Genomic DNA, 17,670 nt, shown 5'->3' with positions numbered 1-17,670 from the left:
TTTTTCTGGCGACTGTGTTGTTTTGGGGAACTCAATTTAGGAGAACAAGTAAATAAAGTTACCAATTGCAAGAGTATTTTTATTACAGTTTTATTTTCAAATTGAAGGGGAGCAAATGATTGATACATTTGCCTTCAAAGGTTATTTCATGTTTTAATTTCTGGTTGGTTTGGCTCAAGAAATAAAGTGCTGTTAGCAGCAATTCATCAGTTGCAATGCAGTGAAGGTTTGTTTATTGGGGCCTTAGTCACCTCTGAGAATGTAACCTGTGATCTACATGTTTACTAAAAAGGTGTTAAACCTAAAACTGGGCAGCAGATGGCAGTAGTGGACGTGAAGAGTGCAAAATGAACTTTCCATCCCTGTGCCTCAGCATCAGAATAAAAACTGAACATTTCAACATTTCAGGGGTGAATCTATAGTGAAGCTTAATTTGGTGTTGGTACCAGGGCTCCTGCAGCTTTAAGCAAGATAGCTTTAAGTATTTTAATGGCTTTTTAATCTCACTTGGATGAAGTTTAAGACTATTTTTTTAAGAACCAAAATTAAAGACAGTTTTATTTTGCCCAAATGTTTATTACAGCATAAAACATGAAATTTCTTTTGTCCAGCATAAAACTATCTATTTGGTTTACCAACAAAAGTAGGAAATATCTGCCACTTCTGTCTGGTTTTCTTGGCAATTCTGTGTTTTTAATATATAAAAAATTATGAGATTTAACAACGCAACGTTAGAGAAAACAATTGATAAAATCCTACTCCCCTTTTCTGAGCATTTTTAAGACTTTCAATAGTCATTTTGATACCTATTAAGGCCTTATATTTAGATAAATGCATTCAGTGCTTTATTAGACTTTTTAAGGATCTGCAGGAACCCTGGTTGGTACTGTAAGTGACTTATTGTATGGGGAAAAAATCTAACATTTGGTACCACTTTCTAATAAGGCTATCCTTTACAAAAGGAGTGATAAATTGGAACTTAAAAAAGGTGCTTCACTGGAAAGCGGTACCAAATGTTTTGAATGATAAACAGCTGTTCTGTATTTCAGTGGAAATGTTGCACTCTGTTCCTCAGGCCACGCCTGAGTGTCAGAGCAGGTGTGGTGCTCCTCTCAGGACACTGACACACCTGCTCTGACATCACTGCTTCAGGTGTGTGGCCAGAATTTTTTGCAGTGCAGCAGTAAATTTCACGAGCCAAACGATAACGCCACACAAATATGAACTGAAAACGGAGAGAGAGAACACTGATAGACATTCAGAGTTTCTAGTGTGTACATTAGAACTACACAACATTTAACACAATGCACTGTGTCCTTTCATTTTGGGCTCTCTTTGGATAACAAAACCCCTCGAGTTTATTTTTTTAAAACTTGGCAACGACCCACTAATAACTTAAGTGTCCTCTTTTTAAAGTGTCAATTATTTCCAGCATAAAGGGAAAGACTGGCTGGTAAAGACTCAAAACAAACTTAAGATCTGATACAAAGTCTTTGCATAACCATCAACTCGCATGTAACCAGCTCTTTCGGGGGGAAAGAAGTTCAACAGTCTTTGTGTTTATGTCACAGTTCGTTTAGATCCTTTTAAAAGCGTTTAAAGGGGCGCCATTACTGTGAGTGTTGTTACGCATCTCTGCAAGCTCAATGAGGTTTATTCCAGTAATAGAAAAATAATTGAGTTCTCTTATTTACTGCATGTCCTTTCATACATTGTGCAAAGTCTCTCACAGCCACACGTCTCATGCAAAAATACTCGTGTTAATGATATTTAATTACATTCTTGTAGTTATATTGCACTGCGTATATCACACTCCAGGACCAGGTTCACTCTACAGGTTTGTTAAGCAGGGAACTGTCGCGAGTCTTACTGAACTATTCATGTGATGCAGCTCCAAAACTGTTTCTTAAGAAGAGAGGGGTGCTGTGTAAAAGACCAGACTATGAAGTCTACCTGTACACTCTTTTCAGTCAATATAGAAGCACAGAATCGACAGTGAAGAAGGCAGGTATTAGGGACTGTATGAAAATTATTAGTGGGGTCAGAAAAGGGGGATGGTTCTGTACAATTGCTATTTTACAAAAAGGAGGGCCTAAATTTTCTGGAGAGCAATGAAGGGTCTTTCATTTTTTCATGGCCTCAATTTCCTTTTTCCTTCAGAATTTTCTTCCAGGATTTAGTATAAAAATAAAATTAATTACATCAAAAAAGTTAAGTCAAAAACATGCTTTGTGATAAAATCAGAGCCAACTTCACATGGAACCACATAGTTTCTGTCTGAACCACAGCAGCAGTATTGGGCCCGAGCCCATGTAAAAACTTAAAAATGAACTTAATGAACTTAAAAAATGATAAATTTCAAACATTTTTGCAAGCTGAAGTTAACTTAAGACTTTTCAGTGCAGTAACAGACATTCGTGACACAGGCTGCGTTCGTAAATAGCCACTTCAGGCACTAACTGGACTATTCATAAATTGGGGATGATGTTAGAATATAACATTTGATTCAGAGCATCACATTATCTGAATGGCGGAGCGCAGTAAAAGTTAAAATTGACCTCTTGTTAATTCACATGGAAACAGAACACATTTTTCTGTAACAGGAGTTTATCTTCTACTTCGTAGTCGAACCAATATGTAATTTTTTTTAAATTGCAGATGTTGATTTTTATTGTTGGTAGGGATAAAACTCTGCAACTTTTTTTTTCCAGTCTACTATCTCCTTCACTTTATTCTGATATAGGTAACGATAACTTACAGTAAAGTTGAATGTATCATATAATATAGTCAATTTTTAGCAAGACTCAACCTTTACTAGCACAAGAGTAAGAGCCTGTTTTAAGATAGAAGTAGAATTGAGTTGGTAAACTCAGTGATGGTAATACCTGTTTATTTTTGTAGCTCCTGGCTGAGCTAAGAACTGCTAAATTAACTTATGTTGTGCAATTGGGGCTATGTAAATAATTATGGTCCCATTAACATTTTAAGTTTGAAGTAGAATTGAGCTGTTTTTTTTCTAAGTCAAGGGGAGGGTCCAAACCAAATATAATAATAACCTTGGAGGAGGTCTTGTTTTTTTTTTTTTTGTTTTTTTTTTCAAAAAGTCAAACATATGATTTAGCCCCTCTCCCTATCTCAATAATTTTTGTACAGTCCCTTAAATGTCTTAACTGCAATCTGAAAAATAAACGAGTGAATGAATTAAGTGGCCAACACTAAGCAACACTGACGCTGAATGTGACTGAGTATTATGTAGTCTGACAACAGCTCCAGAGGGAACTACACACTCCACACAGGCCTGTTTCATAAAATAACTACTCAGATATGAAATGACAACTTAAGCTAACAAAGGCAACTTGACAACCATTTAAAAAAAAGACTAATTATATAAATATGTTGTGCTCTGAAATGAGTGACAGGAACTTTAAATACACAACAGGGGCGATAATCTCCTAACAAAGTGTAAATCTTACTAACTAACACTTGTAACAGATCAAGACTTTAAACTGAAGCATCATAATGTCAAGTCAGTTATGATGGAGAAAAGATCTTATCAAAATCAATTTTCCACATGTTCAAACACACAAACTGAGCTGGGTTTCAGGGCGGGTCGCAGTGGAAACAGCAGCCGTTAGATGTGATGATCTCAAGTTACTGGATTTCTCTGCTAAACTGGTTTCCCCATCGTGGACATCATACTCAAACATAACGAGATGCACGCTGCACCAGACAACTCGGGTCAAAAACTGACTAATTTATTTCAGCAGGCCAGTGGCCATGTGTCGCTCTCAGCCCGTCACTGCACACAGATGAAGAATGGGCTGACCCATCAGTGCGACACCATCTGACCGTGAATTTGATCAGATGGTGAGGAGGCTGCCAGGCACGCCTGCTAACCCAGAAAGTGTAGAGGGGGTCTGCGACTGCAGAGAGATTGTAATCTCCTCAGTGTCATTAGTTTGATATCAGTGCTTTTCATTCCAGACTTACGATGGTGGTCCCCTTTTTAAACTGTACAAAATAAAATAGATGAGTTCCAACTATTGAATATATATCAACTGCAATTTAAGACAGAATCTGTTTGCAAATAATTACGGACTCTGAAAGAACAATATCGCTGCTCTGAATCTGCTGGACGTGTAAACAGGCAACTCTTTGTGTCACAGGTGAAAATACTGAGTGCAACGCAGCCACACTTATCTCAGGCTGTGCCAGCGCCGGAGGCAGGTCTGGCCTACCCATCATAATTCTGCACAAATAACCTTTTTCCACCAAATGAAATGGTGCTTTCTAGCAAACCAGTGTTGAGTGGAGCCATTGTAGTCAAGGATACGTCATCAACAAAGGGTGTTGCACAAAGCACAATGAAAGTAGCAGAAGTAGTAGCAAGATGGCAGACTGTATTTATTAACTTTGAGCTGCTACTAGTTAAAAATATTTGTCATTATCCCAAAAATAACCACGGACCAACTATTAATGATAAGATTGTTCCACGCAAGACTTCACACTCTCATTAGAATATGACACGACCACTGATGTCATTACAGTTCACGATTCAGATCAAGAAAAACCTGCTTTTTTTGGTTCCAAAAGGGAACCAACTTTTTGGGTTCAGACTCATTTCTTTTTAGTTGAAATTCTCTGAACGGCTCGAAATTAGTTGCAAAGATCAGAATGAAACCTGTTTTTTGTCGGTGGAAAAGAGGTATGAGGGGAAAAACAGGATGAGACAACAGTGCTCTTGCAAAATAGTGTTAGGAGAGAACTTAAAATGGCAAAATCCTTGCAAAGAAACGCAAACAACAGAAAAAAACCTCTGCATAAAAAAGACGTTTCAGCTCCGAAATTGTTGATGTTTCGCACACATCGCTGAGTGTGAAGATAGATCTGACTATAAAAGACTACGTTCACGTGGTAATGGGGATTTTGAAAACAGTAACACGCACTAAGAGTGTAACCGCCTGAAATAGGCGGCTGATGACAAGCTTCATCTCCACAGTCTACATCCTTTCAGCCAGACTGGTGTTCACAGCTGGTTTCCGCTGCTGCCTCATGGCCGAAAACAAATTATTGGAGGTTTTACAGAGGGTGAGTGAACATGCAGAAAATTACAAGAGGTTTAATTTTCTGAGGGTGAATCTGATTTCTCAAAACATGACAGGGAACCAGAACTTCTCACGAGACAAACTTCAAACCACTTAACACTGGTCACAAAACAAGGTTACGGATAGAAGGAAGCTAAATGGAGTCTCTGGGGTGACTGGTCTCTCCTCCAGATAGTGCAAGGAGTTAAGAGATATGAGGGAACCTCTGCGAGGACGCCTGGGAAGAGCCCGTCTGTGCTGCTCTTTTTACCCTGTTGACCCAGATAAGCGTCTGAAGACTGGATGGATGACCAGACTGCCAAAGAGGGCATTGTTTGATTAGCTAACACAAATCATTTCACTCAAGCTAAGTCTGAGAATATTAGCCACAGATATGCAGGTCTGTTATACATATTTTAAGGTTTAATAAATATCTATATATTGAATAAAGTCTGCTCGGGAGTCATAACGACATCATGGATGCCTCTGAAATGGAGGGATTTCAGCAGAAGTTCTACATGTGAAGAATATGAACGATTATGCTGGCTATTTGTACTGTTGCATACCTTTAAGCTTGACCTTAGTAGTCTTTAGTTCATTCACAATATTCAACTCAAGCTCAATTTAGTCTTTAGTGTGCAGACTTACAGTAAAGCACATTTTAAAAAGCTTAAAAATACTTTAAAAGTCTATTGTTTTGACAATTTTATGAAATTCTGTGAAAATATGGGCCAAGGATTAAACAAACTGTGACACAACAAGCAGCATTGGCATTGTCTGCTATGCAGACACACAAACACATCCCCTAGGAGAAAGGAAGTCTGTGAAAATATCAGCCACTGAGCATTTTTAAGATCTTTTTTTCTTAAGAAAAAAAGCATATTCAAAGCTGCAAAGAACAGATTACGCATTTCATTTCATGCATCATATAAAATATTAGTTCTTTCTTTTTCATAATATTTACATAATATATTACATATGATGTTCTGTACAGTAAAAGTTCAATCTACACCACATTCTTAAAAATATTTTCTGACCCATAATTATTTTTACACGAAAAACAAGAATAGGAGAAAACATCCAAAACAAACAGGCCTCTGGTTTTTCTGCAGGACGTCCTTGAAGCTTGATGGCAGCTTCGCTGCGTTAACTTAATTAACCAGAGAGCTCTGCATAAAATAATCCTGTGAGGGTGACTGGATGACACACACACAGTAAACACACACACACACACACACACACACACTGAACACACAGCGAGAGGGCCAGGGAGGGTGTGAGGGGGAGTCCATTATAGGGATTGTTGCTCCCTGTTTTCTTGGAGAAAGGGCTTCGTCTTTGAGCCAAAGCCCAGTGCCAGAGAGCCACAGCGAGGCCCGTCCTGGTTCTCCGCAGCACTCTGTGCTCAGGAGTTAAGTGCAAACAGCAAAAGATCCTTGTGAGGGGAGGGAAGCCACGGCCTGCCCATCCAATCACATCTCAGCCTCTGATCCAGGCACTCAGTGCTGCACTTTGAGATAACTCCTCTTCAGACCCTTGTCACAAAGACACCTGCACTCGGGTTTGGCTAACTCCGCCTCTGATTGGTCTCATCTCATCAAGAGCTACTGTGGCTGCGTAGCAGAGCGCTCAGACAAACTGTCCGCCCTGTGAGGGGCCAGCTGCTGCTGTTGCTGCTGCTGTTGCTGAAGTTGCTGTTTCTGCTGTTGTAACTGCTTCTGTTGCTGTTGTTGTTGTAACTGTTGTTGCTGTTGTAACTGTTGTTGCTGCTGTTGTGTTGTGGCAGTAAAGGTACCCTGCTGCTGCAAAGGGAACGCTGCCTGCAGGATCAATTGGGTGGACTGGTTTCCATGAAGAAGTCTAGGAGCCTTGAGTCAAAAAAATGTGATTAGCCAATTCTTAGGCGTAAAATTAACCTGTTGAGCCATGCAAAATAAGTCAAGATTTAACTAAAGCATGCTGTTTGGAAACGTGCTTGCCAGCGAAAGTCAAAGTAAAAGTAAATGCCAAGCTCAGATTCACTCTCTCTTGGCGTTTCGCTTAGCTAAATGTGGGTATTTTTGGCACTGTGTCTGTTGGATGCCTTCTGATTCCGGTCTGGCACCTCGTTGCTATCTTTTTGTAAATCCCAGTGTCACCTGCGTGCTGTGGGGGTTCACACCCATGAATGTCCAGAACAAAAGAAAATACAGGCAGAAAAATACACTGCCACACACTAAGAGGCATTACTTCTGTATGAGTTTATACATTGTTTTTTTTGTTTTTTTTAGGAAAATCCTGCAGAGTATATCTTTGAAACTGCACTGAGCAACATTTGGGTTTTGGCTCAGCAAAGTCAGCATGTAGCTTATCTGCTTTTGGATGTTGCAGGTCATTAAAAACGTATTCATGGCTTCTCTCTGCATCTGTTTGTGCAGAGCATTGAAAAATGTGTCTTTACCGTTTTGTTAGTGTTTTCAAGGTTTGTTTTTTTAACAAAAAACGCACTATGCAGGTACCGACTGGTGCACTTTTTTTGTGTGATTGTGTGTACAGTGACATTGCATGCAATGCATATTTTCCATTAAGCAGAATGCATTTTTGATATGAAAGTGTGCAGTGAGCACATGCAGGAATACAGCGAGACCTTTTAAATGGCCACTTTAACAGCAAGCTAAATATACTGAGCTCACACAAACAAATACACAGTTGCTAAAGTAACTGTCACCATCATTTAGACCCACAAAAGAGCAAAGTTACCTAACTGTTCTTAGCCCCCCTTCGTGTTACCTGTAGGAACTGTGTTTGCTGCTGGGCCTGCCCCGGCTGCATGGCTGTGACCTGTGATTGCTGCTGTACCTGCTGCTCCTGCTGCTGCTGAGGCGGCTGCTGAGAAATGCTGATGGTCTGGGTCTGGCCTTGCTGGGGAGCGAAGGCAGTCACCACTTGGCCCATAAACATGGTTGTGGGGACCATGACTGCTCCGCAGGCCATCTGTCCCGTCACTAGCTTGGTGAGCAGCTGAGGACTGGCAGGAAACCTGTCAGAGACAGAAGAGAGCACTAGTCAGGTAGACCTCAGACTGTCTTAAACACTCATTTTCCAGTGTTTCTTTCTATTTTCACGACCAGCTGACGTCAGGCCGTGATGGGTTTTTCTTATATGGTCATCTGCTCCAAGCACGCTACTGCAAGTGTTTACAGTATGTAGCCTACACTGCTCAATGTACATGTCATTGTGGTTGTTGGTGAAGATTTTAGTTTAGAAGCTTTTATTGGTGATATTTCACGACAGAAATGCTACTACTCTCCATTACAGTCATTCTGAGGCTGCAAGTACACTGCTACATGTAGCTACATGCTAATGTCAGGGAAACCTGTTTTCTTTGTTGTTCATTAATCCTCAATCTCAGATAAGGTTCCAGCTTGAGCGTGTTCGGTTTCATTTAAGAGCTTTGCTGAGGATTTGGGATGTGTACTATTTTCTGTTACATTTATTTCCCTGCATTGATGGTGTAGAGATGCAAAGATGCATAGATAAGGAAGACCCGAAAACTCTAACCAACTGCAGTACTGAACTTTTTGGGAGGTTGACTTTAAGAGGCTAAACAGAATGTCTCAGACAGAGGGTGAATTCAAGTGTTCCAGTACAGACAGTATGAGGAAAATTAAGTGTTTTTTTGACCAATAAATCATGTAAACATGTTCTAGTAGAGACTTAAATACAAGCATGATCCTGAAAATGAGCATAGTAGGTCCCCTTTGGTAGCATATTCACTCTGTATGAAGATATATTATGTGACTTTGACTATAAAATAAGAATAGATTTTAAATGAAGATGCAAACCTAATCTGAGCTGAACGGTCTTGTGCAAATGTCGCCACAGCAGGAGTGTTGGGTCCAGTATTCTGAGCCAGACTTGTTGCAATCTGGACCACGTTAGCGGGGCTTTGCTGAGGGATCATCATTGTGTTGTAGAGAGACGCAGGCAGTGGGTTTTGTTGAGGCTGCAGAGTGAGAGACGACCGCTGAGACTGAAACACACAGTGCAGAGTAAGTCACAACATGCGGCTGTGTTTGACGTGTTTAATGAACAACACGAGGAGAAGGAGAATTATTTAGTTTGTCAGACCTGTGAGAGCGCTGTGCTCTGTTCCCGCAGGAGTGTTTGTTGCTGAGGCTGGACAGCATGTTGTTGCTGTATGCTGTTCTGTAGAGGCCCTGCAGAGACCACCTGGCCCTGCATGCTGAGTGTTCCTCCCTGCTGCACCGCGTTCCCTTGAGCCATCTGAACAGAGCCCAGATTTAGTCCTCCTGCTCCTTTCTGCACGAACATCTGAAACATACAGCAACGATTCTCACAATATCAGCAAGACATTCACACAAACTGTAAATAAATAAAATAAATAAATGCATGTCGACACACACTCATGAGCAGCTCTCTTGAGTCTCACCTGCAGGCTCTGCCCCTGAACTCTCTGCAGCTCGTCCTGGATCTGCCGAAGCTCATCCTGCTGCCGCTGAATGTTGGCCTCGATCATCCTGGTCCTCTGCTCCAGCTGATCTTTCAGGTTCTGCATGGCTTCTAGCTGGTTGGAGAACTGCACCATTGACTAGAAGAGAACAATGTCATGGGGACACCACAGGGAGAGAAATGGCAGCTGCTGAGGTGGTTTATATGTGAACACTTGAATGTATAATATTATAATAAAAATTTTGGATAAATTTTACATGAGTCAAAACTGATGGGGGGAAAAAAATCATGAACTGAAATCAGGTTTTTAAGATACTGGAGAATTTTGCCAAATATTTACTGTGATATAAAACATGACTTTTTGGTGATGTTAATGCAAGAGGCATTTGGCACTTTCACAAGTTCAAACCTATTATTGTGAGATTTTTACAATGCAACATCAGAAAAACAATTCCTAAAAATCCTATTTCCTATGTCTTAGCATTTTAAGACTTTTGAAAGACTAATTTAAGACATTTTATTACCAATTAAGGCCTTATTTTTAGATTAATGAATTCCATGCCTTTGAAGACCTTTTAAGAATCCGTGGGAACCCTGTTTATCAGAGGAGACCATGACACAATTCCACCTCTAAAACATTTTTTTTGCTATTTTGTTTATGAATCAAACTATTACAACATGGAAAATTATATTCAAATTATATTAAAGAAAAGAAAAACTTGCTAACAGATAGATTTATGGTGCATAAAAAGATAAGATGTGAATTAGTCTTTAAAACAAACAATAAATATCTTACTTGGTTGCTGGTCTGTACTTGTTGCTGCTGTTGAGGCTGCGGTTGTTGTTGTTGTTGTTGTTGTTGTTGTTGCTGCTGTTGTTGTTGTTGCTGCTGCTGCTGTTGCTGCTGTTGTTGTTGTTGTTGCTGTTGTGAAACCATGGATGGAGCCATGTTCTGTCCTGTATTTTGGGAGCTCATCGACTGCTGATAAAATTAATTCAGAAACAACATTAGCACTAAACAACAACAAAGGATGAAGAACAGCTCAGAGTTTGGCACTTCAAGCATCTTTTCCAGTAATTGAAGCCTTTTTCTCTGTTCTCTGTGTTCACGTCCCTTCACTGACCTGACTGCTGATAGACGATCTTCGCTGTGATGTCATCTCCACAGCAGAGACAGACTGGCGACCCGGTGTACTCCTATCTCCCTGAAGCTTCATCTGTGACGCTGAGAGGGAGATATAAACATGATGCTCAGATTATAAAGGACCACTGTCAGATTATAAAGGACCACTGAATAGAAAACTGTTAAAAACATTGTTGAGGGTGCTTACAGGCTGGGTCAGACACAGCGGTGTGTGAGGATTTGCGTGAGCTGCGAGATGAGGCCGAGGGCGTCCGGCTGTGGTTGAAGCGCTCCAGAGCCTCCTTCAGGCTGGATGTGTTGAGCTGGGACTCAGAGCCTGAATCCTGGGACTGCTGTGAGGGAGAGCAACAATGTCAGCTCTGGATATCCGTACAAAGCATCGTCACAAAGTACTGATCCATCATCCTACAATTAATCTAAAAAAAAGCCTTAATACTGTTGAACAGAAGTGACACCTTGTCTGCTGTGATCTCAGGTTGTGATTCTTCAATTCCCAGCTCTCTGCGCTGTTCTGCTCTAACTTCGGCATAACTGTAGAGCAAAGACAGTAATTAAATTACACTTTCATATGGGTAATATCATGCCAACTCACACAGGATTAATATCTTTTCCCAGTTCACATCATGGATTTTCTCACCAAAAGAAAAAATGAGTAATGTAAAAACTACTAAACCATTATTGGCAAAATACCAGAGCTATACACCAAATACTTTTTTTGCTATAGGTTTTTAAAGTTTGGCTCTCTCAGCTGAATTTCATCATTTTGTAGTTTTTTGTAAGTGTACTCTAAACCTCACTTATTGTTATTTTTCCACTGGATTAGGTTAAAATTTTTATTGATAATCCAAGAAATCCTATAATAAACATGTATTCACTTATTTTACAGCTAAACAGTGCACTGAAATATGTTTCTAAAAAACATTTGAAGAAAGAAATAGGCAATGAAGTAACATAAGTAAAGATCTGCGGGAACCCTGGTGTTTGCATTGAGCGACAAGTACATAGAATTGTGGTTAAAGTGAAAGATGAGAGACACGATGGTGTGTTTTTATACTCTTCTCTCTATAAGTATCTCCAGGTAAATCCTCCATGTACCTCACAACTGTGTGTGTGCAGACAATAAACTCTGGTCTGGAGTTCCACTGGTGGTAGGTGATGTAGTAATGGGTCTGAAGCCAAATCCACTGCTGCCCTTTGGTGAGGAATCTGTAGTAGCACGACTTTCCTTTGCCGTACTGCATTACTGCAGACACACAGAGAGAGGGAGCTGACTGATAGTCACTACTTGAAAGCTCAGAAAGACGCAGATGAACTCATTTAAATGATGTCTGAGAGGGATTTACTCACAGTGTTCGTGGCATTTGGCCAACGTTTCCAGGTCATCTACGTGGTAATAGTCATATCCTGAAGTACCCAGGACCTCAAAGGGGAGGTAACCTATGATGGGTGGAGCCCTTAACAAACAAAGAAAATATTACTGAGATGAGTCATTGAAAGACCTCTATACACCCTCTTCAACTAATAAAGTTTTAATCACACACCATCATTTCAGGGCTAATTATCGTAACGTTTTCACAGCAGTAGGACAAAAAAAAGTTTTACCAGAGGGCTCACAGTTATGGAAAGCCATTTAAGTCAATATCTAATAAATAACTTAATTAATGAAATAAATTTGGCTATTAAAAATACCATGAAATAAAGAGACTAAGCAATAAATGTATACATAGATAAATGAAAATATAAAAATACATATATATTGTTTAAGAAATACAGGGGTTTTTAATTATTTTATTTATTTTTTAAAGGATGTTTTTCAAAAAAATTACATTTATTTATTTCAGGGGACTCTTATTCCCCAATGCCTCATTTATTTCACAGCTCTCATTAGTTCCCTAAAAAAAAATAAATGATTTACTGACTGAACTTGACCCAGTTATATTTTTATGTCTACATTTATTCATAAATGTATTGCCTCCCTTTTTATATCATAGCCATATTTACTTACTTACTTATTTGTATATACTTATTAATATTGACTTTAATGATATCCGTGATTTTCAATTACAACAGTAGAGTTTCATGAAAACACCCTAAAAATCATAGACTTTGGTATAATATGTCATTGTGTGATTTAATTCCACTAATCCCTACAATCACACCACAATGACTTCTGTGTAAAATGCTCCACAGATGAAGTGTTAACTCGTCTAAGTGGCCTTTTTTTATCACTATTGCAGCAACAAAACTATGTTTACTAACCAAGCTCAACATTTAGATTGCCAGACGTTGAAGTTGTAAATGACTCCAACTGGATCTCGTATATCACTAACAGTGGCAAACAGATACAGAAAGGACAAACATCATTTTTGCTGGGGACCTGCTAAACACACAGAGCACAAGCTCAATGCAAAGGCTATATATCACTTAATAATAAGTTCGAAGATGGCTTATTAAACATTCAACAATCAGCAGATGCATTCAATAGTAGGTTTAGGATTCATGGTCATGTCACATATCTACTCTTTCACTTTCCAATCCAATCCAAATTTGTTTAAAAAGCACATTTAAAAACAACAACTGCTGACCAAAGTTCAGTACAATCCAATACTAGCAAAAACTATAAAAACAACACAGACAATAGAAAAATAAAAAAAAATAATTCTCACAAACAACGCAGGAAAAAACACAAGACCATATAAACACAGACTTTCACAGTCCTGTGGTCGGTCCGTTTTGCTTAAAATTCAGCTGGATGTGAGCAGAAACCCATTTTAACAGATGGTCTCAGTTTAGCTTTCTAAACCAGAGTTTGGCAGAGTTTGAACACAAACAACAGAGCACAATGAAAACAGACATTGAAACAAGGACCATTTAACAAAAATATGTACCTGTGGTCCAAGAAGAGAAATTTCCACTCTAAACTATGTCTGGAGGTGAATTCCTCATTAGGCTCCTCTACAGTGCACATCTCCTGTGAGGGGATAGAGGTGGAAGCGTGAAAAAAGACATCATCTCCATTTATATAAAAATACATGTACTAAATACTAAATCATCAGGGCTCATGTTGAGCTGAACACGCAGGAAACAAGCGTTTATTGTACACCTGCTGTTGTACCGCTGCCATTTCCTATTTACTTTGTTTCAAACATTTAAATAAAGTTTCTGTTTCTCTTTCATTTGGGTTCTGCTGACTCAATTTCAGCACCATCATCTTGTGTATTAGTCTGTGATGATGGTCCTTTGATTTCATTTCAAACTCAATTTCTGACAGTAACAATAAAAGTAAAATCCACAGTAGCTCTTTTACTCAGCTGGAGGAAAGATTTTAAACAGTGGGTAAAAAAACCCAAAAAAGATAAAGTGTTTTTAACAAAATAAAAGCGGTTGCCAACAGAGGCAACAGGAGATTTGCACATAATGGTTGACAGGAGCCAAAATGTGTTCGCCTGGAGAGACTGGGCAAGCATTACTGTTCAGCCCTGTCCTAATTAAAACTACCTTTTTTCCAAACCCTGAAGCATGAAACCAAATGTGTGTCGACCAGATAAGAAGTGAGAAGTGGGCGAACGGCTGATGATTCTTACCTTGATAAACTGTGGTTTGGCGAGCCTTACAGTTGCTATGAGACACACTCTGTCTTCAAAGGCAGAGTGAAGCGATCGCTGGATCACTCCTTCGAAACCATTTCGGGTACAGTTAGGCACTGGTGAGGAATGAAACAACAGAAGAGTTTAAGACATTTTCAGACAGGAAAACTACTCGAGGTTCAGACAGTTATTGCAGTGAAACTCACCATTATTCAGGGACTTGAAGTTTCCGATGAACTTGACATATTCGTACACGGGGGCCTCTTTGGGGTCGATTGTCCCTCGGAGCATGTGGCAACAAAACTCTAGCTGATTTTTTGCTGGTTGAAAAAATTATAGTGTTAAAAAGTAGGCAAGGCAGCTTGGCAGCTTTATTTGTATAGCACATTTCATACAACAGGGCAATTCAAAGTGCTTGACAGAGAAATAAAATGGTAAAACAAAATAAAGGATATAGATTTACAATAAAAGAGTAAAGAGACAGGATGTAAAGGGTAAAATTAATTAAATTAAAATAAAAATCACCATTAAAAGTAGAAAAGTTCAGACAAGAGATGCAGAGATAAAAAGATTATTTTAAATGATATAAAATCCAGTTTAGTAAAACACTGACGAAAAGAACAGGTTCTCAGGAAGACAAATTATACCAATAAAACAATATACAGTGGAAACCGCTTATCATGATCACAGGTACAGTGATCAAACGCTTACATAAATTAAAAAGCTAAAGCTAAACAAATACTGTATAAATATTTCACTTATTGTAATCAAGCAGCCTGCCCCCAATGTTCATTTGGGGTTTCTTGATACTTGACAAAATATGGAGAAAAAATGGTTAATCATCTGCTCATAGTGATTCATTTGACCCGCACAGACGTGATCACTATTAAGAGGTTTCCACTGTAACAGTGTAATTACTTTTTTGCAATAATTCCCTATTTTTTCAACTCTATGGCCCCTTATGCTGAAGCATGACTTTTGTACAATAGAGAAGCGCCAATCAACATCGGGAAAAGTTGTGTGGAGTTTGGACTGAATGCAGCAGACCGCGAGAGGATCCCCACCAATGGCATATACCGAGCAGCCAGTCAGACCAGAGGGGAGACATGAAACTGAACGCGCCAAGAGAGGGAGGAGAGCCGGCATCAGGGCAAGGCTGACCCAATTTGGACTGAGAGCTGTTCCTCTACCAAGCCTTATTCTGGCTAATGTCTGGTCGCAAGAGAATAAAGTGGATGAAATGTGATTGAGACTCACTTAGCAATGGGAAATCAGACACTGCCCTGTGCACATCTTCTATTTAAATCTTCTAGACATGGTTGACCCTTAACATCCTAGATAAAGGTATTGTACTGGATAGACGGACCTTGTTGGGAGCCATAAGGACACAAGACTGATGCAAATTCAAAAAATGCACTGCAGAAATTGAATGGTGCCATCAGGAGCCCAAAGAACCAGATGAAATTTTCATAGTAGCTGCTGATTGTAATCAACTCAACCTTAAACTCCAAAGATTTAGCAGGATCAAGGACAAATGAAATTTCGTTTTTTAAACCTTGCTTAAAAATGACTACTAAATCTACCTTCTACCTTCTATAAAGCTAATGTAAATAAAAGATTCCTCTTACTTTTCAGATATTCGGGTGTCAGCGTCTCTCCTTCCATGATATGAGAGGACAGAGCCTTGTACACATCTGAATGCTCACCCATAGGCAGGAAGTTCAACAGATTCTGATCCACAAGATCAGACTGAAACACAAAAAAATATCTTTAACACGAATGAATTTTTGAGCATGTGCAGCTCAAAACACTTAGCAAGTAACAGTGTATCAAACAGCTGGCACTGTTGACATTTGGACTTTGAAGTAGTCTTGAAATATTCTGAAACTGTAATACTATTTTGTTGTTAATTAAATTTATACTCACAGGTAAGTGTTCTAGTAGGGATGTCACACTCTCAGAGGCATAGATTATATTCCCATTAGTCATGATTGCAAGAAAAAATCCATCTAATGCCTGACAGAAACAAAAAACACTCTTAATTTACTCATAATCCTGCATGTAAACACGATGACAAGTAAGACTACTGTGCGCTCCATGTTCAGCAGAGCTCTAAGCTCACCTCCAACATCAGCTGAGTGAACTCTTCATTACTAAGAAAAGGAGGCTTCCAGTCTTGTCTGATCTCGGTCGACTCCGACTGAGCAGCAATTTCTGGTAATCAAGACATAAAACACTTGAACAAACTGTTCAGCTGAGGTCTGTGAACCACAGCTGTCTGAGTAAAACCGATCTCTGGCTGTCTGCAGAGCTCCTCACCTTTGTGTTTGTGCAGAAAGTCAATGCTCTTCTGCAAAATAGTGGACTTGTCCATCTTGCGGGTGTTGCCCGGCAACATGGTGCCCAGTTCCTTGATGAGGACATTGAACTGGTCTCTGCGTTTCTTCTCAGACTTGTTACGGGACACACTGTGGGTTTAAACACAATGACATAAATGCTAACATAGAACAGTTTGGACAATGGTCAACACTAAATAAGCAATGCTGCATCATTGTGAGTGCTCCGAAAAAATGCAACTACATTCCTTTTGGGTAAAATAATAATGCTTTCCACAAGTAACTTAAGTCATTTTCAAAAGATCGTTTTTTGCATATCAGGTTTCTTATTATTACTTTTCGTCGGGGTTTTACAGCAGCAAAATTAGCCTGATGGCTAACACTGGCACATTTACAGAAATGCTGCTTAATGTTAATAAAATATAAATGAAATGAACACGACTGCAACCTTACCGTTTTGCTTTGTCCTTTTCATCTTCTTCCATTAACCCATCAAAGATACTGCTGTCATCCCTGCAGAGCGAATACACCAGCAGTTGTTATCCAATATTTGTTCTGCAATAATCTTTGATAAGAGAGTCCCTGTTTATCCTACATTTTTATTTTGGGGTATAAGTGGGAAAGTATAAAACCGAATAAAAAGATTTTGAACACTGCATCCCTCAAGGGAATTTTATCAAGTGCTGAAACAATTAGTTTGACCAAAATCAACAGCAATTGTGATGAACAATAAGTCATCATTTAGCAAAAACATCACAGTAAATTGAATACATGTTTTTTTTGTTTTGTTTTGTTTTTTTAGTTGTATTGTTCATAGGAGGGGGAAAATGTGTTTTTGGACATTTCTTAGACAACAAAAGTATTAGAAATTAATAAGAAAAACAAACTAAATGCAGATAACTCAAAAAGTCTGACTCACCGGTCGATGCTTGAGGTCATTTTGTATCCTGTTCAGGGTCGCAGTGTTGGAGAGGGGTCTTTTAATCGTGAGGTAGACATTTGTGAATGAACCTTTTAGGAAAAAAACAACATGATTTTACAACTTTCAACAGGTTCATCACCTCCCA

At 39.1% G+C, this 17,670-nt stretch overlaps 1 protein-coding gene across 5 annotated transcripts in view; it reads right to left on the bottom strand.

Annotated features, from left to right (window-relative positions):
* Window positions 1-74: 74 nt before the first annotated feature.
* clocka (clock circadian regulator a) overlaps window positions 75-17,670 on the bottom strand; it is a 40,320-nt gene continuing 22,724 nt past the window's right edge. For 3 of the 5 annotated variants that reach the window (XM_042483134.2, XM_042483141.2, XM_042483152.2), the window contains exons 4-23: window positions 17,523-17,614; window positions 17,057-17,116; window positions 16,587-16,735; window positions 16,390-16,481; window positions 16,194-16,283; window positions 15,896-16,016; window positions 14,474-14,587; window positions 14,265-14,383; window positions 13,569-13,651; window positions 12,028-12,134; window positions 11,776-11,923; window positions 11,136-11,211; window positions 10,868-11,012; window positions 10,661-10,761; window positions 10,333-10,518; window positions 9,517-9,675; window positions 9,195-9,398; window positions 8,909-9,096; window positions 7,854-8,103; window positions 75-6,952 (exon numbers count right to left, since the gene is read on the bottom strand). In XM_042483134.2, coding sequence (XP_042339068.2) covers window positions 6,689-6,952; window positions 7,854-8,103; window positions 8,909-9,096; window positions 9,195-9,398; window positions 9,517-9,675; window positions 10,333-10,518; window positions 10,661-10,761; window positions 10,868-11,012; window positions 11,136-11,211; window positions 11,776-11,923; window positions 12,028-12,134; window positions 13,569-13,651; window positions 14,265-14,383; window positions 14,474-14,587; window positions 15,896-16,016; window positions 16,194-16,283; window positions 16,390-16,481; window positions 16,587-16,735; window positions 17,057-17,116; window positions 17,523-17,542 — 2,676 coding nt within the window. In that variant the 5' untranslated portion in view covers window positions 17,543-17,614 and the 3' untranslated portion in view covers window positions 75-6,688. The remainder of the gene's footprint in view (window positions 6,953-7,853; window positions 8,104-8,908; window positions 9,097-9,194; window positions 9,399-9,516; window positions 9,676-10,332; window positions 10,519-10,660; window positions 10,762-10,867; window positions 11,013-11,135; window positions 11,212-11,775; window positions 11,924-12,027; window positions 12,135-13,568; window positions 13,652-14,264; window positions 14,384-14,473; window positions 14,588-15,895; window positions 16,017-16,193; window positions 16,284-16,389; window positions 16,482-16,586; window positions 16,736-17,056; window positions 17,117-17,522; window positions 17,615-17,670) is intronic. The other 2 variants (XM_042483156.2, XM_042483175.2) reach the window with 2 other exon arrangements.

This window comes from Plectropomus leopardus, chromosome 5, assembly GCF_026936395.1.
Source record: "Plectropomus leopardus strain MGB_pleo_1.0 chromosome 5, ASM2693639v1, whole genome shotgun sequence".
NCBI lineage: Eukaryota > Metazoa > Chordata > Actinopteri > Perciformes > Serranidae > Plectropomus > Plectropomus leopardus.
The sequence above is the reverse complement of the archived record's forward strand: the minus strand, read 5'-3'. Positions and strand labels throughout refer to the sequence as shown.